This window comes from Hetaerina americana, unplaced genomic scaffold (genome assembly GCF_022747635.1).
Source record: "Hetaerina americana unplaced genomic scaffold, ioHetAmer1.1.p SCAF_6, whole genome shotgun sequence".
NCBI lineage: Eukaryota > Metazoa > Arthropoda > Insecta > Odonata > Calopterygidae > Hetaerina > Hetaerina americana.
Window position 1 is genome coordinate 36249933 of NW_027287205.1, and position 26019 is coordinate 36275951.

The 26019-nt window shown below is 37.0% G+C and overlaps 1 protein-coding gene across 1 annotated transcript in view; it reads right to left on the reverse strand.

Moving 5' to 3' along the window:
* The window catches only part of LOC139695341 (ATP-dependent DNA/RNA helicase DHX36-like), a 36522-nt gene that overhangs the window by 7094 nt on the left and 3409 nt on the right, over positions 1-26019 (reverse strand). The window contains exons 4-14 of the mRNA XM_071594053.1: positions 25765-25973; positions 24313-24508; positions 20846-21020; positions 18268-18416; positions 16944-17066; positions 15754-15965; positions 12403-12480; positions 9012-9198; positions 7185-7386; positions 6230-6418; positions 2135-2313 (exon numbers count right to left, since the gene is read on the reverse strand). Of these exons, the coding sequence (XP_071450154.1) occupies positions 2135-2313; positions 6230-6418; positions 7185-7386; positions 9012-9198; positions 12403-12480; positions 15754-15965; positions 16944-17066; positions 18268-18416; positions 20846-21020; positions 24313-24508; positions 25765-25973 (1899 nt within the window). The remainder of the gene's footprint in view (positions 1-2134; positions 2314-6229; positions 6419-7184; positions 7387-9011; positions 9199-12402; positions 12481-15753; positions 15966-16943; positions 17067-18267; positions 18417-20845; positions 21021-24312; positions 24509-25764; positions 25974-26019) is intronic.

Genomic DNA, 26019 nt, shown 5'->3' on the forward strand with positions numbered 1-26019 from the left:
CTTTGTCAAAGGTAAAACATCCTAGGGTTTAAAGTTGGTTTTAACCTCGTGGACTGTAGCGTAATGAATACTAAAATATTAGACACCCCTTGCATTAAATTACACATCACAGTACACTGTGATCTCCAATAGTGCCATGCATATGCTCAACACTTGTTTTCCTAAGATCAGGTTCTTAAGTTTTGTTCATAAATCCAATCTAAACCAATCCAATAATGCTGAAATACAGATGGAAATTTTCATACTGAGAAATTCACTGTATACCTAACAATCTACAACTTATCTAGTACACAAGTTATGACTGAAAACTGAGCAATATTCATTTTCCAATACTGACTGTCAATATAAAAGAACTATGTATTGAGGTGGGCACACTGAGATCCTGGTTAGTTTCAAGTACATTGATTAATATTGACCACACAGGAGATATTGAATGTTACCACTAATATTGCCATATTGACGATAGTGGCACACAAACTAACATCTATATCAATCATAAACTTTCAAAAAATTCCCTTGTCTCTCCAAACAAAACACAACCCAACATCCCACTTTACAACAAGCCCCTCTTCATCTCCTTATACTTACTTCTTTCCTTGATTCCATCCAACATCTCTATCCTATACCTGCCCTTTCCTCATTTGCCCAACATTCTCCCCTTTATCACAGTCTTCAACATCCCACTGCAAATCAATATGCTTTGCATCCATTTTTCTTGTTTTTATACTATTTCTCCCAGCAATCCCCTCTCCTCCCCCACCATATCCAGCACCTCCTCATTTGTGTTCCTTTCTGTCAACTCCACCTTCTCCATCCTTATCCACACCCACATTTCAAAAACCTCCAATAAACCAATCATCCTGCTTCAATGAGTGTGTTTCTGCTCTGTACATGACTACGCTCCATATCAACATATTGCTATATTGCTTATAATTACTGACCCTTGTAGCAGTTTCTTAATATTAACCACGCCAGCCAAGTCAAGGTGAAAAAACTGACATCATGAGTGTCAACCCATCAGGGATTATATTTAAATTGACTCACCAACTTAAGTCAGCCCATCACCTATAATTTGAAACACAGACCAAAGTTCTTTGATTGATTGCTCATGAAGCCTTATGTATTCCCTGTTGGCCGTTAATTAAAACAATAGGTAGCTTTGACTGCATCATGGGTCTTTATAATGACAGTTTGCGTAGTGTCAGATGTAACCTATTTGAATAAAAATATATTATTCCCATTTACATTATTACAGTGCTAGACAACAAAGGAGCCAGCATGTTCTGCATGTCTGTGCGCAAAAAACTTTAATGGACTCTTAAGATATAGGATTATGTTTGCATCACAAACTCCCTACATACTACAAAATTCCTATGAGTGCTTCTGATTTTTGGGGTGAACTCGAGAATTCATTGACCAAAGAAACCAGATTTTGATCTGTAGGTGCAGTTATAGTTCCTATGTACATATATGTCAATTTCTGAATGTGTGCATGTTTGATAGCATGCCTTTTATAATGTAATACTGATCGCTCAGCAAGTAAATACAATATTAATAATCACAGGATCATGATGGTGTAGCGGCAAGCATACAGGCTTCCCACCCAGAAAGCACAGGTTCAAATCCTGGAAGTGGTAGACATTTTTCAGCCGTATCCCGATCCCTACTTGAGGTGCTTTGTGGAGAGCGCTTAAATGATTAAACCATCCATCAGAGGTGAAATTAAACAGCAGACCCCTTCATGTCTTTCGCTATGAGTAGGCTACTGCCTATGCAAGGTTTCTCTGCACCCTTCCTCCTTCCCCACCCACCCATCATGGTACAAATGACCTCAGCTCTCAGTCGCCTCCCCTAAATCTACTATTACAATTTTACTATCACCATCATAATGATGAATGAAATGTTTACATTAGTCTCTGCATTCCTGAACACTGCAGAAACATCTACTCAGTAGTAAAGCTATTATTTTCATCCAAAAATATTGGTCATCATTGAAGTTTTCAGGCCTGCGGGGAGTTTATTATACAAACGTAACCTTATAATATTAGGGTCCATTGAAGTTTTTTTTTATATTGCCATGTGCACAGTCCTATATAGCACCTATCCAATGTCTCCCTCTCACAGGAACCCATACCGTAGGAGGCTGAGGGTGTGTGAGGAGAGGAAATACTCCCAGCAAAACCTTCGTCCCTTCTCATTTCCAAATGAATCCAGATGCTCCCAGTTCCTCAGTGCCTCTGCCACCACCAGATGGTCACTCTTGCAGCCCTTGGCCAGCTGGCGCTTCTTTTGGTCCACCTCCCTCTCTTTCCCCTGTGCAAGCAAAAAGAGCACTGGATGAAGGAGCTGGCATGAGTCACAGTTTCAGGGTCTGATTCCACAATCATCCCCTCTTCCCCTGCAAAACACAACACTGAAATCTGAAATGCCATGCCCCAAAAGTTAAGGCTAAACCGGACATTAAATGGCTGAAAGGTGTCAACCAAGTACAGATATAGAGATTAACTCTGAAGAGTTTACTTCAAAGGAACTTGAGTAAGTTTAAAAATGACTTCAATTTCATTGCTCAGGAATAACAGCTCAATAGACCTAACTGTACAGAAGCAAGAGTTACGCTAAATAATCTCTTCAGTCATCTTACAAAATCTGCAATCATTCGCACACTTAAACAACAGTCTGAATTCAGCACTGCATGCACACAGTGTATGTTTTTGTTGGTTATTCACGTCAACAGCCATCCATGGTGGGGGTGTGGGCTCATCCCCCACACCCTCTTGGCCATCTTTGAAGAGCTTGTGACACTTAAAAACTGCAGTTTGTGACATGCTTTCATCCTTGAACATTGGGTGAATCATGCCCAACATCTCCGTACCCAATTTACCCAGTCCAACACAAAATTTGATGGCATACCGCTGTACAATCGTTTACTGAATTTTGCACTTGCACTGAGTCACTCGACAGGGGTCCACTTGAAGCGCAATCTAGCCTGAACGAATGCTCGCAGGTGATTGGCACTTGGCACGTCTTTAAGGTCAGACCCTCCACCAATGGGCCTGCAAGGTGCAAGCGCACTACGACATAAGGTCACACCAGGAAGAAATTGTTCCCGATACCTTTTATACAAACCTTGTACAGTTTCAAATATCCCCCTAGTTTTCTGAATTTTTTTTTCCTTTATTTGCATAGTAAAAGAATTTCCTTAAAAATTTAAGTTTTATTATTCAGATACGTATATTTTCTTTATTCATAATCACAAACGGAAATTATTTTCAAAAAAAATATACAGCATTTAAAAATGTCCTTTTATTATTTTAATAATCTAATGGCAAATATCAAGGAAATTTTCCGGCTAATAACCATTTTGTCGCTCATTATGTAGTGTCAATGTTTGTATTTAAAGTTAAGCCCAAAGAAAATTCTACTTTTGCTAAAGCCACCATGAAGCCTTAATAGGTTAGGCACCACTGCTTTTGAATCCATACGATGAATAATGGACCCAACAAGCAATTTCAAAATAACATGACTGCAAAGTTCAGGTGACAGATGGTGCACCAATGCAGTTTGTGGAGTAAAGATTTGACACTAAAGCCATTTTCTCGTTCCATCAACTAGTGTCAGACACTCATGAGTGATAAATTGAAAAAGTGTTTGCACACTGTTGTGTTGCTGTGTTCAACATGTCAAAATTTATATCAAACAAAAAGCATTTACGGACAGCATTAGTTGTTTGTTTTCATGTGAAGAAAACTGCTGCTAAAACATACTGATTACTTAAAAAAGCAAAAGGTGAACATGCTCTATGGCAAGATATGCGTAAACATTTGCTTTGGCATTTCAAAAGTGGTGACTTTGACATTGCAGACAAGGAACAAGGAACCACCAAAAAGGTATGAAAATGTGGAATTGCAAGCAGTGTTGGACAAAGATGATTCACAAAACACAAAAACGACTTGCACAGCAATTGAACATTAGTCAACAAGCTGTTTCCAAACGCCTGTGAAAGATGGGAAAGATTCAGGAGACCGGCAGATGGGTACAACATTAGTTGAATGACATGCAGATGGAGAGGCACACCTCTCCATCTGCCTCTCAAAAACACATGTGAAATTTTTCTCACATGATACAAAAGGAAGTCGTTTTTGCAACATATCATTACTTTGGATGAAAAGTGGATTTATTTTGAGAATCCCAAGTGCAAAAAATCATGGGTATACCCAGGTGCACCATCCATATTGACGGCAAGACCAAATTGCTTCGGCCGACAGATGATGGTCAGGGTTTGCTGGGACCAGAAGCTTAACCTTGTAAAATGGTCAATACTGAGTACAGCCAACAACAATAGTTTAATTTGAACTGTTAACTACTTGAAAAAAGGCCAGAATACCAAAGAAAGCAACATGAGGTCATTTTTCTCCATGGCAATGCTCCATCACACACGGCAAAACCAGTTCTTTATACGGTGGAAGCACTCAGCTGGGAAATTTTACCTAATGCGACTTACCAGACTTTGCTTCTTCCGATTACCACTTGCTTGCATCGATGGGTCATGCATTTGCTGAGCAGCACTTCGTTTGTACGAAGATGTGAAAAAATAATTCAGTGAAAGTTTCAAGGGAAAGATTTTTACTGGCGTGGTATCCACAAATTGCCAGAAAGATGGGCAAAAGTCTAACTAGCAATGGAGCATACTTTGACCAAAGCTCTTCTTATCAGTCTTCTGATTTTTTTGGAAAAAAATCTACATTTCATTCTTGCACACCTGGTACTACTGTTTTACTAAATATGTAAAAGACCAATGAACACCTCTCCATGAACAACTTAAAGTTTAAGAAGAACATGGGATGAAGAGTTTTGATGGACTGATTCATTGCATTTATGAAGGAGGAATATTGTCAGAAAATTTAGTCGTATAAATGTAAGTTCCTTTTTCAAAAATAGGGAAAGGCAGCTAAATGTGAGGACTAAGGAGCAATAAGTTTGATTTTACATGCAGCTAAAGTGGTTCTCAGGATCATTAACAAGAAGGGCAAAGCAAATGATTACTTTAGGGATGACCAGTATGGGTTCAGGAAGGGGAAAGGCATGCATAATGGCAGTAATAAGGCCACTGATAGAGATGAGCACAGAATACAATCAGGATGTCATTATTTTGTAAATTTCAAGAAAGCATTTGATAGAGTGAATTGGATAGAATTAATGAATGTATTGCAGAAAATAATAATTATTATTATTCAGCTTTATTCAGTTGTAATACAGACAGTGGCAGTCCCTTCCTTCATCTAACCCATAGGAGTAGATTTGAGTAAAAGGAGACTTATTCGCAACCAGTACTTTTCACAGACTGCTCCGGTGTGAGTGATGGATGGAGAGTCAGGATGAGCCACGTTAGGAAAAGGTATATGGCAGGGTTGTCCATTATCACCAGTGCTTTTCAATGAATAAGAGGAGGAAACAGTTAAAGAGGCAGGGAAAGAACCTGAAATAGGAATGGAAGTCTGTGGGAAATTCATAAAATCAGTTAGGTTTGTGGATGATCAAGCCTTAATTTGTCAGTCAGCCAATGGGTTAAAAACATTGCTGAGTTAATTGAAAATTCGATGGGATAGATATGGGAAAAGAATTCATGCAAATAAAACAAAGATTATGAGGTTCATCAGAAAGAGAAATGCTAAGTCAAACATTAAAATAGGATCATGGTCAAGGCCAAAGATTTTTACACTCTGAAATAGTTGTATTAAAATAGGAGGGCAAAATCTAGAGCACGTAGAACATTTTACGTACTTTGGAAGTGTTGAGGACCAAAATGGTCAAAGTAGTAGGGACATAAGAAAAAGAATTACGTTAAGCAAAGAAGCTTTGAAAAGAAGGAGGGAATTGATGACCGGGACATTGAGCAGGGATATTAAGAAAAGACTCGTAAAAACGTTGATATGGAACATAGCTATATACAGCGCGGAAACATGGTCATTGAAGCAGGATGATAGACGTACATTGGAGGCTTTTGAAATGTGGGGGTGGAGAAGAATGGAGAAGGTGAAGCGGACAGAAAGGAAGACAAATGAGGACACGCTAGGTATGGACAAGGAAAAACTTCCACAGGATAAATTTCTATGAAAGTCACATAATACAATAACACCAACAATCCAACTAACAGAACAATATTCATCACTCCAAAGCTATAAATACATACATCATCTCACCAAATGAATAAATAATCAACCAAACGTACCAAGGGAATGATGAAGGCGTCCTTGAACCCTAGCGATGCGGCCACCGAGAGAATGGGGTCGACACAGCTGAAGATGGCACCCAGGAGGATCATCTTGCCCGGCTGTGGGTCAATGGGCAGGTGGGCCAGGTGGAACCCCAATGGGGTCAGGTGTTCGTCCTCGTCTAGAGCATTCAGGGTGTGCAGCAACTAAGGAGAACACCAGAGGGTTCATTGTCATTACATTGAGACAGCAGGAGGAAATCTTAACTCCATAACATTGCAGCTGTAGTCAATTTCATCACTGCAGGGGGAGGTGAAAGAGAGAAAAAAATCCATCGAATCAAAAAGTGAACATTCTAATTGTTTCCCTTTGGGTTCCATGGAAGAACAACACAAGCAAATAGTTTTGATTGTGTTGCATTGATATGCATTCACCCACAATAGTAGTAGCCATTGTAGAGGGAAAACCCAACAGCTGAGGTCATTTCTCCCATTAGGGACAGATGGGAAAGCAGGAAGGGTGGAGAGAAACCTGGCATCGGCATTAGCCTACTTTTAAAAAAAGGCACCAAGGGGTGGGTAGTTTAAGGTCCCATCTGGTCAACTGCATAATCACTTAACTTCACAAAGTACCTTAAGTAGGAATCGGGATACCACTAAAAAATATCCGCCACCTCCAGGATTCGAACCAGAGCCCTCTGGGTGAGAAGGCAGTACATTAGCCACCACACCATCCTGATCCCCCTTGACCCATAGATTGAGTTCAAACACTAATGAACACTATGCTTTTGCATACTGCCCAGAGTTCCATGCTAACCCTTTCCCCTCTCTGGCGAACTACAAGAAGCAGGTGATGGAAAATGTTAGAGTACTGAACTATGCGAGAATAAAGTACTTGACAGAAGGCAGGTTATACTGATTGGGGAAGTACTACAAACCAATCTTCGAATTGATAAACCATAATATTGATTACCTTAAGGGACAATTCAATGGCCCGAGGGTCAGGAGGATCCATCACCTTCTGAAGGAATGGTCGAACCTTGCCAAGGCGTAGCACCTTCAGCTGCAGAATCACATCTTCCAGTCGGGACCTCAGCATCTCAGGCAACGGGTATTCTGCTAGCATCATCTCCCTTGCCCGACTATAAAGGTGATAACAAACACCTGGTTGCACTCTGAAAAGAGAGCAGCAAATTGCTGAGAATACACACACTGGGAGAAAAATGAGAGAACTTTACTTCACAGCAGAGCAGATAAAACAATTTGCATGTGAGTGCATTAATTCAACAATAGAAGCTTGTTGACATGTGCAAGGAAGTCCTAAGGTCTCTTAACTTTTTCTGACAAATTACTCACACCGCAGAGTGAAAACTTCTATTCCTTCCCAACATATTTTCCCTGTAGACGTACGCATGTTTTACAAAGTCAATGCTCTGATTCCACAGAATTTTTCTTTAGGGGTCCCCACTGGAAAAACCAGCTGGTTTGCGGCCAAACCTTTCATGACTATCATCATACGAAAGTTGGACTTCTTTGAATTGTAGTCTCACACATTGACACACATTTTATACAAATCCACAACAACATCACCGCAGGTCTCTCACACTCAATTGATGATGAATTTCAGTGGGTGAAAAACCATACAAGTAGTGAAACAGATGACTACACACTGTTCTTGTGATTTAAATGATGCCATTTAAAGTACTGAAAATCTTTTAAACTCTAGCAGCAGTTATACAAACCCTGTGCACTGTACATTACAGCCATCTATATCTATTATTCATGAAGAGTGTCCATGTACCTTAAGATCATCCCTACATTCCATACCCTTGATCCTGAGAAAAAACTGGGTGGCCTTAGAGCTTGAACATTACCTGTAAGTGATACCCCACAATCAGTGGCCAGGTGTGCAGCGGGAGGTGCATCCACACCAGGCAAGAACAGTATGCAAACAGTTGCAGTCATGTGATGTACATGAAAGACTGGTAGTTACAAAAAACTTGTGTCATATTATGCCCTAAGATCAAATTTAGTCTACAGAAAGTATTCTGAAATTTACGAAGGCCTCAGTGGGTTTAAAATACCTACCTTTCAATCCAACCTGCAACTTTGAACCACATTAAGATGTTTTTTCCACCTTTCTTGTCCATTTAATGTTTGAAATTGCCCTTCTTGTGTTTGGTAAAATTAATACATTAACTTTGAGGGGGATTATCTAGGTACAGTGAAGAAATCAATTTCTGCAATGTCAAAATAAAACAAAAATCAAATGGCTTAGGCTTATATGAAATTGCTTCACTGCATTGATGCGAGTACTCCAAATGGAAAATCACTGTGATTCTACTGAGAATGCCCAATAGAGTCACAGTGGTACTAGAATAGTTAGCACCAGTAACACTGGTGATTTAACAACATTTTTATAAAATATTTTTAAACAGCATGAGAGTTTTAACCCTGGTCTCAGCCCCTTGAATATCAGTCTCTATGCCACCCCTTCACTCTCCACAGGCCTTCTTAACAAGTCCATAGAAGACAGACAATGGGGCAAAAAATGGGGTCTAAATTAGGTATCACTGCAACATAATGGTTTCCAGTCAATGATATCATATCTCCAATTGTTTGCTCCTAATATCAACAGAACAAGACAAATAACCATGCCAACTACAATGTCTACTCCTAATTATTACAAAATTCATTGACAAAAGTTTTCTCCTCTGCTATAGAAATATAAAGTCACAGTCTGCAAGCTAAATTCATGAACCATTTACTAATTGTAACCACTGTCTCACATGTAACTTACCTTCCAGCTCGTCCTCGACGCTGATGGGCATTGGCCAAACTAACCCACTGGGGCTCCAATGTTGCCACGTTATTCTTTACATCAAAATTTTTCATTTTGGTCTTCCCACAATCCACCACAAATACCACATCATCAATTGTTATGCTCGTCTCAGCGATACTTGTGGCAATAATTATTTTACGGACACCTTGAGAGAGAAAGAATAATACAATATAAGTTATCATTAAATAAAGGTATCATGAACTAATGCAATAAACTATGGTTAACTCATCAAATTCAATAGAGAGTACAAATCACTTGGAAGAGTTAATTCAGGGTTTCATTCAGCAACTATGGTAACACATTGCAGAAGTATGAACACATTCGTAACTCAGAAAAATATTGATTTTAAACACGCCTGAACAAAGATACTTCTTTTAGAAATATTGATCAAATTAATATAACATATGATTACACTGCAATTTACACATCAGGTTACATTTCATATACATAACTTAAAAATACCATTAAGTGGCCAGAATACAGCATATTAAAAAACATATCTTTTGATTCATATTAATATTTGCTGAGCTACAAAAATTGAGATATAAGATTTTACTTGTTCATTATTCATTTCATAAGATATTAAGGGAATTCTCAATTGGTGGAAAAGTACAAAAATTCCATTTTTGACACAACTATCTTTAAAGACATGTCGGCAATTTTCACTAATACAACCAAGCTTTCTCTTTGGGTTTAAGTATTAATATAGGTTGCAAGTGTTATCCTCAAAAAAACCAATATTATAATGAATCAGCTTATTGCAAAATATACTTTTTCTTCACTTGATCAGTAATTTCTGAAAATAGCATCAAAAAAGAAAATATAAAAGTTTTACGTAAGCAGAACTATTATCATATTAAGTAAGGTACAAGGTGTAAGATGTCCACTTCATTTTTTTTATTTATGCCAGTTACCTCTACTTGAATAAGTAGTAGTAGTATTAAGGGGAGGCGACCGACAGCTGAGGTCATTTGCGCCATAGGGGATGGACAAGGAAGGATGAAGGGTGGAGAGAAACCCGGCGTCGGCATTAGCCTACTCTGTACGAAAGGTGCCAAGGGGTCCGCAGCTTAACGTCCCATCCGAAGGAAGGCGTACTCACTCAAAGTGCCCTCCACAAAGCACCTAAAGTAGGGATCGATTTACCTCTGAAAAATATTCAACACGGCTGGGATTTGAACCCGGGCCCTCTGGGTGGGAAGCCAGTACGTTAGCCCCCGCACCATCTCGATCCCCCCTTGTAAAAGTAATTGATCCAAAAGGATTTTGGAAACAAAGTGCAATTTCTCATATATTATTTGGGCTAGAAAATTTCCATCTTTTTTATCTTAAAGCTCTCAAAGTTTATTTTACTTCAATTGCTAAAATTGAATATTAACATTAATTTAAAACCTGGCAAAAAAATAATTCTTTGGAGAGAAAAATTTCATTTTTTTACTTAGTTTAGTAATTTTTCTATTGTTAAAATTGGGGTAAATGATTCAGCGGATCAGATCTGCCAATTTGTACCCCCTTTTTGCACGCTAATTTGCTGGTTAAAACATCAGTTTTAAAACACACTAAGTTCAGATGCCCTATAAATGTTATATTATAGCTTGTTTTACTTGGAAAATTTGAAAGGAATTGTACTCTAGGGAACATCATCCTCATTAACTCAAGATTTTTAGTTCAGGAAAAAATAGTGTGACTCATATGTAATCAATCTTATCGTGCACATTGTCGACCTCTCTTTGAATATTTGGGAACATTAACTATACCTTGCATATGCATATCTATCATGCAGTGACCTATGCTGTGAAAAACAGGAATGACTTTATAATGAATGAATGAACTGTCACATAGCCAGTACATGAAAAGATCTACATGTGAAAACATCAAACCTGTCTATGGTAGCTAAAGGACCAGCATCAATGTGCACAACATTGTTTAACAATCTGCCTAACCAGTTAAAAAACTATTCAAGAAGAATCTATTTTCATACCTGGGTGATGGGTGTTATTATAGCATTACTGAATATTTATGTAAAACTTAAGGGTACATTAGTTTCCTGTCATAGCTGTATTTTGTATTTCTATTTAGGAATAATGTGATCCATATCCCATTGATGAGTCCTATACACCTGTCATGTATTCTCAATGCTGTACACTTTGTCTGCTGGAGAAATAAATATACTAGTATTAATTGACCAAAAAAAAATTCATGAATATTTTTTTGGAATAATTTTTTTGCCAATTAGAGAACTAACATGTCTAAAAAATTGAAGATGGTCACCAGGCACATTCTGGTAATTTTTAAATGACTAATACCAAATTAAAATGGTTGCAAAATATTAAAATGATTCAAAATAGGTTGGCCTGAAATATTAAAACTTGGCCTAAATCAAAATTAAAATTATCCTTCAAGTTTCTGTAAACCTGCATTAGGAATTTTTAAGAGAAGATAGATTGGATGCTCTCCCGTGAAATTATTTTTCCCACTCAGATTTGATGAGCTCATATCAGAAATCCAATTAACAAGTTGCAGCCCAACTTGGATTTAAAAATTGGATTTTAAATATAAATTTAGCAAAACAATGTTGGAACAATATTGACAGTGATATTTATTTCCCAAAAAACATTATTAAGAAGTATACTATAGTAAGTCCTACTTCATTTCCACATATCCTTCTTCCCTTGATTGCCTATTCTATTCCTTCTACTTCCCTGCTTGCCCAAGTTCTCCCCATATATCCCACACTTCAGCATCTCATTATCAATCAAAATGCTCTGAATGTATTTTTCCTGCCTCCATAGGATTTCTCCCAACAAACTCCTCTCTTCGCCCACCATAACCAGTACTTCCTTATTTGTTTTCTTCTCTGTCCATTTCACCTTCTCCATTCTTCTCCACACTCACACTTCAAAAGCCTCCAGTCTACGTCTATCCTCCTGCTACAATAACCATGTTTCTGCACTGTACAAAACCATTCTCCACATCAAAATTTGTACAAGCTTTTTCTTAACACCCTTACCCTGTCATCAATTCCCTCCTCCTTGAGAAAGCTTCTTTGCCAAATGCAATTCTTGTTTTTATGTTCCAACCATTGAGGCAATTTTGGTCCAAAACCAGAAATTTTAAAAGGTCTCCAAACTCCAACTCAATCCCCTAAAACCCTTATCCATTCCCCATTTCCTTTCTTCAGGTGTTTGCGGCCCCTTACATGCATCAATGAAGGGTCTTTGGGATACACATTCTGAAAGTGTGCTTTATTCAATAAAGTTTATTGATACCAGAGAATTATTTCCAAAATTCACGGAAATTGAGAATCACCTAATCGTTTATCCAATTGGTTGGTGTAAGATTAACTCACCAGGAGGAGGACGGTTGAAGATTTCTCGCTGGTTGACAGTGGGCATCATTGAGTGGAGTGGAATAATGAGATACTTGGCTGAAAAAAAACATGAATCAAAGCATTAATGGGTGCAAAATATATTTGAAACCAACATAAAAAAAATATGCACTCACAATTTATTTACAAAACATAAGTCAACAAAGAGTTTTAATACTAAACTTCACAATACTAAATATGATAAAAAGAGAAAATTTTGAACTTTCACAACTAGGAAATATGGATGAGGTCCCACTGATGTTCAATGTACCCTCTAACTAACATAGACTCTAAAGGTGCAAAAACTTGAATTGTTAAAACTTGTGGATATAAGAAAGGATATCACACAATCATGTTGTCTTGCTCTGCCAATGGAACAAAATTGCTATCTGCTTTCATTTTCAAAAGGAATACCTTGCCTAAGGAAAAACTGCACACAGGTGTGTTTGTGCACACTCATCCTAAGTGCTGGATGGATAAAAGGTGAATGAAGCTAGACAAATAAATTTAAGGACAGACAATGTATGGTCTAAGCATCCTAAAAGCAGCCTTGCCCATTGATCCCACAACCTGCAAGCCATGCCACTACAAATTAACATTTATTCAATATTTGTTTTCAAGTATTAGTAGTCTGGTTACTCCTGAATCAAGTATCAACACAAAGGCTTTGGTTGAACTCTGAGCAACAGAAAACAGTATTCCTCTCTTTGCACGAAAAGGAGCATTGTCACAAATTGGCTTTTTTCACTTCCTCAGCCACATGTTCATATCTTCCATGTCAAGGCAAATGATATTCTTCATGATGGAGAGACCACAAGGGCAATGAAATCCCTTCCCAGGCTTCTTCCAAGAGATTTCCAACAAGAGTAAAACTTAACCCTTTATTTTCAATTTGATCTTAACTGATATCATGGCAATCCATGAGTTAAAGACTGTCAAATAGACATGGAAAAATAACTTCTTAGTCAATTTCCAATAAACTCTTGACCTATCAGAGACAACACAGAATGAGGGGAACTCAAGAGTAATATTTATATGATATGATGCCATCAAGAAAAGGAATGGCCACTCGGCACCTCAAAATGCCAAGTGATATCAAGTAAACAGCCCAGTAATCATTGGGCACCTCAGGTATCCTCATAGAAAAGGCATCTAATCAGCAAAACCAAATTGTGTCCCTCAAGTTCCCATTCTGCCAACAGGGCCCACGTTTCGGTGGGAACAAAAGTTTCCTTTCATCCAATCAAGGTTAAAGGATAAATGAAGAAGGAACACCCTCAGGAATGAGGAAGAAGTCTAGCAGTCCACAGATTTGTGAATGGGTCAAAACTTCATTGAATTCTGTTAAATGTGATACAGTAGTAAAATCATTTAATAATTGTTGAATTATTAACATATTTGATGGCACAGAGGAAGATTTGTAATATGAAGACAATTTCCAAAGAAGTGATTCTTCTTTTCAAGAATTCTTATGTTCTTATGACCAAAGATTATTCAAGTGATTCTTCATTTAGCTTTGAAGACGAATATCTGGGTTTTAAGATCGGCAATAAAAACGTGAGTTACATTTTAATGAACATAAATAACAATCATTAAAATAAATCATTAAGGAAATCTATGAAAAAAGTAGAAAATATTTTTCTTTTTGTGTCCCTCATATGCTCGCAAATATGGTACAAGCCTAAAAACCATTTGCTTTCGAAGATGAAGAAGGCAATCAAAACTGAGGGGGTTCAAGGAGAGAAAGACAGTTTAAGAATGCTTTAGTGATGATGGCACCCACATGTGAAAACTGTTGGTTATATGAAAAAGTGAGGCACTAAGGACTTTAAAAGGTGTGAAAAATTTATTACTTAGGTCCTGAAAAATGCTTAGCTTTACATAATGATGCATGTATATTTCCTGAACCATAATACTAATATTTTCAAAATAAAATGTAAAAAATTTCAAAATACCATTAGTACACCATGGTAGTATGAGGGCTGCTATTTGTATTTTGAGCCTATTAAACAAAAGACAGTAATTTATCGTTGAGAATGGCTTTATTGTTTTTCGAAGTATTCTCTATGATAATCAATCACACTTTTGTATGCACTCAAACCAATTTTCGTAACACTTTTTCCACTCCGATTGAGGTACCTGCAAAACATGGTTTTTGAATGCATCAACGGCTTCTTCAGGTGCCGAAAAACGTTGACCATGCAATTTTTTCTTGAAAAACAGGAATTTGGTACTAAATCAGGGCTGTACGGAGGATGACCCATCAATTCGACATTTTTGCCAGGCAAATAGGCAGCTGTTTCAGCCGATCTGTGAGAGCTTGCATTGTCATGATGAAGAATGATCCGTAGTTGCTGCTTTTTTTCCATATTTCACCAAGCACTTGTGGCAAACAAATGCTCGTCTACCATTCAGAATTCACGGTTCTACATTGCTGTAATGGTACGGTTGCCACGTCCAGTTATTCCGAAGAAACAGGCCATCAGTTGCTTAGAGGTGCTTTGTGCACGAATTACTTTTGTTGGATTTGGCTCGTCTTGGATGACCCATACCGTGGATTGGTGTTTTGCTTCAGGCTCATATGCATAGACCCAAGATTCTTCACCTGTGGAGATGTTATACACAGCTTTTGATGCACCCCGATTGTATTTCTTGAGCATTTATTAGCACCAATTGACACGAGCATCTTTTTGAGCTTTTGCCAAATTATGCGGGATCCAACGCAAACAAAATTTTTTCAGAGCTAAATGTTCATGCAATATCTTATTGATGCTCGCCATACTAGCTCCCAAGGATGCCTCAATCTCATGATGAGTCACAGGATGATCTTACTTTATTAGTTCTTGCACAGCATCAATGTTTTCTGGCACAACAACTGATTTTGGACGACCTTCAGGACTTTCGTTACAGAGCGAACAGTGGCCACGATGGAATTAGTTATACCAGCGTTTCACAGTGGTAAAAGATGAGGCTTCATCGCCAAAAGTGGAAGTAAGGTGATCAATGCACTCCTGTCTTGATAATCCACGTTGAAAATTGTAAAATACCATCGCTCGAAAGTGTTCACGAGTTAACCCCATTTTTTCACTGAGACAAAATTTTTGAGTCACTGTAAACAATACAAGTTATGATCAAATGACAAAATTTTCAGAAGAAAGTTAGCATTAAAGGGGTCAAACTTTCATGTGGAAACGTCAGATGGCACCTAAAGCACTTAGTGTCATTAAGGCTCAAAATATAAATAGCAACCCTCGTAGTTTGAGCTAACTTCAACTAATTAACTTCTACTAACTTCATTCTTGTACGAGAAATATAACCCACATTTATACTCACATCTGGGAAAATTTCCAGAATCAGATAGATTGTTGTGGAGATTCGATATTTCTGCCCAACCAGGAAGGAAGACAAGAATTGCACCATCTCCATCATTGAGGCAGATGTACTGAATCAAAAGTGCTATCAACTCTATGTTCAACTCCTCTGATTCAGGTATGGCCAGGGAATCCAAAACATTTTTTGAATACTTTCCTTCGTAAGAAAGCTGCCTGAAAAGTAAGCCGGTTAAATGAAAAATATGAATGAAAAACGAAATAGCAGAGACCATAAACTTGGCACTAGGTTTGTAAAGGGGGAGGTAAAAACAAAGCTACAAGTAAGGGGAAAGATAGGGAACACACAATTGGTCACTGGGGTGTATTTGGGAGAAACAGTGACTCACGTATACCTCAATAACAACACACAAAAAAGCAAAAGTAATAAATAATTAAACAAACTTACTTAAACTACTCAATCACTCGGGTAACTAGGATGTTTTCAGTAACAACAGTCACTCTCGTGAATCGCATTCACACACATACACTCTGGGTTTGCAAGGATATCTTCTATGCCAGGGAGCTGTTGTACTCAAAACAGGAATGAAAAACAATTGGAATAAAAAGAATGACTGAAATTAGAGCAAGCTTCAAATTCAAGGCAGTCAATTGGTAAGGTAAGACTTGATAGTTTGCAACTAGTGGTAATGGGCCTCAAATTCAAAGCATGGAAGGAGAAAAATCTCACAAAACAGGGGAGCAGGGTAATACTACTAAATAAAAGGAAAAAATAGTGACCCATTGATCAGGATAGGGACTAAAAGAGGAACAAGTGCAATCATACAAGTTCAGGAAAATAGAAAAGACATTAAACATTGGGGTCAAATTTCTAACTCGTAATAGAATTCCATTTGAACACATTGGCAAACCTTTAAAAGTCAGGTGATTATATGAACATTTCATCTCATCAGTAATAGTTAAGTATTTGCTGAAAATGAGGGTCAGTTGGAGATTTTTAAGGATGGTAGCAATCTTTATTATTTGAAGATCTTTAGAAAAGTGACCATATCACTGCAAGTGATTATAATAATATTTATGAGTATGTCATCATGGAGAATACTCAAGATAACAGGAAGAGAATGTCACTGCAGACTTAGATTTCCAAGTCTGACTGCAATTTACCATTAATCCCAGCCATACTTGGTAACTCACCTTATGTGGGGATTAATCCAGTCTCTAAACTCTTGATTTTTGGCAACCTTGGCTTTGTTATGTTTAAGGTGTTTCTGCCAACCCTCAGCTTCACGTGAAGCGCGGCCTTCAGAGATTGTGTACCTGCAATTTAATATTGTAGCTGTACCTTACTGTTCTAATCATTAAACATAATCAATCTCACCATAAACTCTTATGAAGTTTTATAGTTGAGTCAAAAAAATTGACATATTCAAATTTTATGGAAATAATTATTCAAACATTTTGTGTTAATTAAAAAAAAAAAGTTGTTTGAATTAGAAAGACATCTCATTTTTTTGCAAATATGTGTGAGGGTTATCCAGAAAGTAGGGCCCGTTTTAGAATTGAAAAATAATTCATAAAATATATAATAATAAATATAATAAATATAAATATATAATAATAAAATATAAAATAGAAATGAAAACTAATTCATATTTTCTTAATTTATATATTTGTCGTAACAGTGATTAGTTTTTGTATTCCAGATGCATATTCCTCGGCCACCAGTTCATTGAATAAAATTGTCAAGCCTGTCTTTTAGTTCTTCAGCAATTTTAAATTTTATCCCTGCCGAAAATGAGTTTTCTAAACAGATGAAAATCTTAAGGAGCTAATTTGGAGTTGTGTTGGTTGAAAATTTCCCAATTGAATTTTTGGATAAGTTGTTGTTTTTTCTCAGTTGCATGAGGCCTGGTATTGTTGTGGAGGAGAACATGCACCCTGAACACAAATAAATACATTTTCAGGTAATAAAGATTGTCATTTTTTAATTAATATAAGATCAATTTTAACAATAAAACATTTTTATGTGACGGCATTTGCAACACTACATAATGCATTTTTTTCATGGCTATTCATGCCTACGAGAATAAGATTATAAATTTAAGAATGTTTCTTCACTTTTGAGGCCAACAAAATATTCATTACACTAATATTTTAATTTGATTATTGCAAAATTGTTCATAATTTACTAATAACTACCATTGACAGCAAAATGAGTCAAAAAGACCATGGTTAAATGAAGATTTATCAATAAATAACACCGGTACTACCACTATAAAGCATGCATTTCATACATGAATACTTTTGGATTTAAAACACCACCATTCATTGCTTTTTACATAAAAAACATAAACAATTATCCATCGTTATAATTATTTCTAAATGATGCTGGCAACTATCTATTACTACATACTATTAATTTATATTAAACCCAGCTCTGATAATCAAAGCAACAAGATATAAAATCAACTTCGTTTTCTCAAGGAAAATGAATCACCAGGCACCCTTTCTGAAGTACCTGGTTTTTTCAAGAACATCTTCCAAAAAGTACTCTTTCACGGGATATGTGAAACCTGGAATGTTGATGCATGGACATTTGTCATAGTACTGGGAAAACTTCTCTGCATTCAGTGTGGCACTCATCAAAACAAGTTTCAAGTCAGGTCTCTGCAAGAGTGAGCAGAAAATTTTTGAACATGGAATTGAGAAGTCATATGCACTTAATTTAACAGTCAGAGGTAAACCTTCACTTATGTTAATTAAATATTGGCAATTTTCCACAAAATAAAATTTAATGTGACCAGTTCCAATGTAACTACATCATCATCAGGTGACTGTTATCACTCCAAGTCCAGTATATACAGTCCTGTATGCTGAAAATCAAGTTAATTAATCATGATATTCCACCACATCACGCCTGAAACATCTCTGTTTATTCACTTATATTAAACATTTTGTTGAACTTAAAGTAAACATTTTTCATCTTCATGACAGGTAATTAATTTGAGGATAGGATTGTAGCAGATAGCCTGCCATTTTTTCAATCCTTCATCTTTGTTGTAGTTTCTGCATTGTGTTCCTCCTATTGCTTTTAGTTCGTCTCTTATCTCCTCCATGGTTCCTTCAAGTATTATCTTGAATAATCAATCTGTTTTGCTATCGATTGCCTCAGATGAAAAGAAAATAAGACCTAAACATGTTTTAATATTTGTTTAATAATTGCAAAAAATTTTAATAAAATGTTCCCTTTCATATAGGCCAGTACTCTTCATCATAAGCAGTTTATCTTCTGACAGAAAACTGCCTTTACTAGACCATTCTGTATTGCCTCTTTCACTGCTTGTAATCTTGCTGCCTAAACAGCAAAGCTCTTCTGCTAGTACTTCTTTCTCCAATCTTATCTGAAAATCATCCATTACATCATCCTTGGATTTCTTGTTCATCTTAAGGAAGGTTGATAGTGAGTAACTACACCCTGCTTTTTTTATTTAGGTTTTTAGGCTGAAATCTAATCATTGCTGCATGCTCTTTGTATAGAGCATAATAATAATAATATCTTTATTGGCTTCAAAGGTTACGTGTACACGCATATCTTATTAGAGTGTAGTTTGAAAGGCCCTTGGAATCACAACCAGATGTGAGCGCTAGTGAAACGGGTTTCCCCACGTAGTAATAGGTATGAGTAAACACAATGTATCAGTACTCTGAGAAGAGATCTGTTGTTCAGATGCCTCTCTGTTTTTGTTCCCGAGCAGTTATTTGTGAAGATGGAAAAAATTGAGATTCGAACAGGGATTAAATACTTAGTAAAGAAAGGTATGAAAGCTAAGGAAATTCATGTCCACTTTCAGAATACTCAGGAGGACCCAGCTTGTTCATATTCCACCAGTACCAAGTGGTCAAATGAGTTTGAGTTTGGTTGAGACAGCCTAGATGATGATTCACAGTGTGATCAGCAAAATGTGCCACTGCCCCGAGAAAACCATTCCAAGAAATAACATCCCTCGTACAACGGTGTAAACATATATAAGCACCAACAAAAAGGGAAAAATACAAGACAGAAAATACAATATCATTTACCAGAATATACATACCCAATAACAAAATCAGAAATTCATCAACTTTACAAAATTATGATCCTGAAAACACCTTTTTTAACTTTTAATTAAAAACTATCCCATTTTTTGTCTGTTCCCATTTTTTATAAATGAAGGTAGCCAGTAAAAAAATTTATAATGGAAAATTAACTAATATAAAATGGCCTATTATGGTGCAAAGTAAAATAATGAGGTGTTATAATAAAATCCTCTCAACATCAGAGGAAGTATCAGTCTCTCAGGGCCTGTATCAATCATATGTGATTTTACAAAATCTACCCCAAAAACAGAACTTTGAACCAGCAATTTTTTTGGATTTAAAAATGCATGGCAAGATCTTATCAGTGATTCCATTCACCCAACGTTATCACTTGGAATGCTAAAATCACTTATTAAAAGTATACTAACGAACCAATGTTTCTTCACTTAGAGCTTTAACCTAATCTACTGACTTCTCAAATGAACAGACTACAACCCGTTGCATTCCAAAATGCAAGCAATTCAAACCTCTTGTTTCAAAACTTCTAGGCCTCACATAACTCTACATTTACTTAATCCCAAATCCTTCCCACGCTGTAAATAATACATAACTGTAACTAATGCAATGCAGTTGTAGCAAACACAACAAAGGAAAAAACACTGGAAGTAAAGCAATCAGCTGACATTGCTGAAGATTAAATTGATCTATCATGTGGCAACAAACTTCCCAAATGAAAACTTTTTTTTTCTTTTTTATACAAAGCAATACATAATTGGATCCAATAAAAAATATGCATATGAAGAAAAGAATCAGGTATTGAAATTGTTGGAAAAAGATATGAGATACAATGAAAAACAATGGGTTAGGATCAGAGTTTTAGAATGTGAAATTCAAAGAAAATATTCATTTGGATTTGATCATATTTTGGAATCAGCTTGTCCCTGGAATGAAATCAAGTAGGAACTACCACTACTGCAGCAAGCAGAGCAGAGTGACTCAAATTATAAAATTCGGCATACCTTTGGTATGACTCCTTTTAAAATGGCGATGACAAAATCTGAGTGGACATCTCGCTCGTGGATTTCATCAAGGATCAAATGTGAAACAGAACCAAGTGACTGGTCCGACTTCATCCATTCCAACAGCACACCCGTAGTGCAGAAGAGAATGCTACCCCTACTTCGAGGCATCTTTCTGAAGGTAAAGAGGAGAGTTCAATCATATCATTGATATCAGAAAAAATATGCCAATCTAATCCATGACTTAGCAATACTTAAGCAACATATTGAAATATCAGCAAGAAAACACAAAACAATGTCCATATTCGACTGAAACATTTAAGCTGTCTACAAGGTCTGCACAAATAAAGATGAGGCTGGTCTTTCAATGGACGAACTGCTTCACAGATCATTTTCAGTGAGGTCCAGCCTTATAGTGGAATCTGTGAAAGTAAAACACCGCCTTGCTCATGGCCCTATCTCAACTTGTCTCCGCACAACAGCAGTTGACCTTGCACATGCTTTCTGTACAAATACTTGGGTCAGTGATAATGAAGCAATGCATGTGCAATGAATTTTGTTTTAACCTCATGAAAATGCGACCACAACTTATGCAATGATTCAAGAGGCATTCGGATAACTGTCACGGAATTTTCCAATGAAGCTGACATTTACGTTGGAAATTTAGGGCAGAAGAGATCAAAAATGGGGGAAAACAAATCTTGGTGCTTTCATCACACCAGTGAACATATCATTGATTGTTACAGAGTTTTCAGCCAAAAACAGCACACCTACTATCCCCCCAGCCACCCTACCCCCTGGATCTTGCTCCAGCAGACTTTTTCCTAAGTTGAAATCCAACTTGAAAGGAGGCTGATTTGAAACTATTGACGACATCTAACAAAATTATACTGCAGACTTAAAGACTATCCTGAAAGAAGTATTCCAGGAGGCAGTTGAAAGCTGTAAAAAAAAGTTTGGAGAGCTGTATTGGCAGCCAAGGGCTGTATTTTGAATGCAATAAGCATGATTAAGCTTGAGGGTAACTAATAAAATCAAGTATTTATTCAAGCAGTCTCACCTTTTTTGAGCAGTCCTTCTATTTCCGTTTAAATGCAAGTTCTAAGATCACAATTATCAAAATACAAAGTTAAAACATGTAAGACCTAAATCAATCTACAATAATATATAGTACGTAGGTCCATACAATAAGTATCAGGAATGGTTCCAAAAATCAAAATTTATCGCAGTTATCATCACAATTACTTAATAATCTTCAAAATACATTCCTCCTGCATCGATAACCTTAGTTCCGTGCGTCTGCCACTCATCAAAAGCTTGCTGGAAGTCTGTTTCCGGAATACTGTTGAGAGCCTTTGTCATCACTGCTTGAACCGCCTCGATGGAGTCGAACTAATATCATTTGAGCTTCCTTTTTATTTGCGAGTACAAAAAAAAGTCAGGTGGAGCCAGGTCGGGGCTGTAGGGAGGGTGAGGCAATGTTGCCACACCGAATTTCATTCTTGCAAAATATCCACCCGCAACAGTTTTTGTTCCTCGCTCAAGACTTTCGGCACCAGCTTCGTGCACACTTTCCTCATCGCAAGATTTTCTGTTACAATGGTGGTGACGGTTCCAACTGAAAGGCCTGTCTCCTCACTGATAAGGGCATTGGTTAAATGCCTGTCAGAGTCCAAAACCTTTTTCACTTTAGCCACCAGAGTATCAGTTTGAGTGATTGTCGGGCATCCAACGCGGTGCTTGTCTTCAACGAGCACCCGGCCTTCCTTAAACATTTTGCACCACTCAAAACTCGTGCGCGGCTTAAGGCATCATCCCCATAAGCCTGTTTAATGAGTTCAAGGGCGTCTGATGTGGATTTCCCAATTTAAACGAAAAACTTCACAGCATAGCGTTGCCCGACGGTGCGCTCCATGCTGGTGCGACGACACCACAAACAATCACACATCACAAAAATCCACCTCCTGTCTCAACGCATGCCCAGAGGCAACTGAACTAAAGTGCACCTGAGTGGTGGGGGACCCCTCTACTGAGCCGACTGGTCGGACCCCCATCCACCTTGGATGGCTTGTGGCCAGACAATGCATTATCCTCTCCTGTTATAGAGGTTCACTTTAGCATCTTTGGCCAGAAGAGACCAGTATCTTCACAATTAAAAACCTGTTGCAGCGGGTAACCCTCAGGATCTATGCCCTCCTTGAAGTCATCAATGAAGTATTCTGTTGCCTCTTCAGTTGGAGCTTGCTGCTTCACATTCCCTCTCCGATTCTGTGGATACCCATTTTTCTCTTAAACCTTTCCAACCACCCTCTAATTCTCTTAAATACTGCTGCAGCCCTTGATGATCCTGGCATATTCTTAATGAGCTTTTTCACAACTGATGTTCTCATTAACAGCATCGCCTTACAATTTCTTTTTGCTTATCCATATGAGAAGAAACCTTTGGATATCATAGAAAATATGTAATCATTTCATAGACATTCTTGTTGCTCCTTTGAAGCATCTATCTCCTTAATTTTATCTTTGTTCTTGAGGACAGTACAAATTGTTGATGCCCACTGATTTTAGCTGCTAGATCTAGATGCTAGATCAGCCATGCTCAAACTTTGTTCTCACTTTTTAATGATTTTACTTATCATTTCTAGGGTTTTTTTATTTTCATAAGGCTTTTCCTTCAAGAAAATTTTTAAAATTATGCTCAAAATAATATGTCGGAACACAAGTTTGTAAAAATTTGTGATAAATAGTGATACCATGATGCTAGCAGAATGAGTGCCAACTTATGTTCTCCCCTCTTTCGAAGCCTCATTTTTCATTAAGCGAGTCCTTTTTGTAAATATATTTCTTGCTTTTAATGAGAATTACTTGTTTGATGAGGCAATTGTTAAACTAGGTTCCACTCTAGCTGTAAACCACTCTTTCAAGGTTTAAAATTTTACTACCAACTCATACATACATTTTCTCTCTATTTTATCAATAAAACAATATAAATTATGTATGGCTGTAATATGGATGTAGATTGTTGTGACGCAAGGAAACAATTTGTCCATAGAGCTGTTCTTCATCACTTAAAATTATTCTCAAAATGTCTAAGTTATGACTAATATAATTTTTTAACCAATAGCCTACAAAAACAAACTGATCATGCTCTTTTCCATTTCTTAAGTAGAGCCGTCAAATAACTTCAAAATAAATTACTTCATTAAAGAATTCACAGAGGCTTGTTTTCTTCTCACTAGTGTAAGAGATTATAGGGTTTCTAACTTATCCTATATGAAACTTGATGTACTGGGATCAATAAAATATTATTATTAAGTCAAAATCATAACCTGATTTATTCATACAATTTTGATAACAACTCTATTCAAACACTCTAAGGATTAGCTCTATTATCACATTTGAGTGCATACTTCATAAGAATATGTTCCCTTCATTAGATCAAGAAAAATGGCATGTAGGCCACCTACTTCTCCAGTCTTATCTGGAATCCAACGCTGGATCTCCCACCGCATCGCTCTCCCCTCTCCTCAGCCACACGCTCTGCAACGGAGATGGCGCTGATCCTTCGTGGCTGAGTGCATATCACTCGACAAGTCGAACCCCGTCCAGCTAAAATCTCATTGTCTAACACAAACTGAGCAACTTGTGTCGTTTTTCCACAACCTGGAGAAGGGATAACAAGGGGAAGAGTCAGAGTTTCTTAAAACCATGAATTCAAATTACATTAAGGTAGCTCAGGGCATTAGACAAATATTTTTGTTCACTACTAAAAAATTTTTAAAAAATTTATTATCCATTTACTGGATATTAGTAAGACTAGGTTATGGGATTTGAAGTCTATGTGTGAATAAGGATGAAAAAGGTGAAATGAACAGAAAGAAAAAAAACAAGGAAGTGAGAGGGAATTATTGGGAGAGAAATCCAAAGGATGCAGGAAAGATACCTGTAGATACAGAGAATTTTGATTGGCAATGGGATGTTGAAGGCCACGATAGAAGGGAGAACGTCAGGCAAAAGAGGAAAGGGTAGCAATAATATATACATGTTGGGATTAATGAAGGGATGAAGTGTGCAGGATCAAGGAGGGACTTACTGCAGTGTCCCTAATACGACAAGTAAATTTCAGGTTGTATTCATAGAATAGGCAAAGAAAGGTATGATGGTTCAGTCCCTGTCCATCCAAAAACTACCTCAAAAGGTAGAATACCAATAATAATAAAGACGTATTAGCAGTCAGAAATGGTTTCACATAAGTAATAAGGTGAATCAAGATGGACATTAATTTATAAAATTAACAATATGATATATGTAAGGGCATTGCCTGAATTCAGTTCAACTTCTGCTATATTTTTTTCTTTAACTGTACAAGTAAATTTTAATTTCAAATAATGCACAGGTACATTTTGCCTTATTTCATTGCAAATTGTTTGCTTTCTGTTCTCTGTGAGAAAGGTTGCTTTTTTCAACCACCGGTGAAAAATTTCAAGAAAATTTTAATTCTTCAAAATGCAACACCAACAAAGCCAACGCCAGTGTTGATATACAAATATCATTACATCCACATGATCAGGAAAGATCAGGCAATAAAATTACAAATCAGTTTTTTAACAATTGCAATATAATTAATATTCAGAGGAATTCTTTCCAGATACTAACATGGGAGCACAAATTAAAAGCAACTACTTAAAGGAAGAAATGGAAAAAATGGTTTGGGAAGCCCCCTTTTTAGCCATTCCGGCTTAAAAAAACCATGAAACAGATGCCATAGTGAAATTTACAGAATAAGTTTACTCACGGCAACAGCCACCACAATGACAGTCATCATCAAAGAGTATAAAACACGCAACAAGGACTGTAACGATTCTAAAGTTAAGAAACCACATATTCCTTGAAAAAACATGAAATTCTTGAAAGATTACCTGTCTCACCGCTGACAACAACAACTTGGTTATTATTGATTAAATCTATGATTTGGTCCCTCATCTCATATGATGGCAGCTTCTTCCGAAACTTAAGCATATTCTGGTAACATTGGTCATTCTCCATTTTTAACAATAGTTCCTCCTTAAACTCTAAATCGAGTTTCTCGTTCGTTATCGGTCTCTCCGAAGGACCTTCCTCGACACCCCTGAAACAGGGTTATTAAAAAAATTAATTAGAAGAGCTGACAGAAG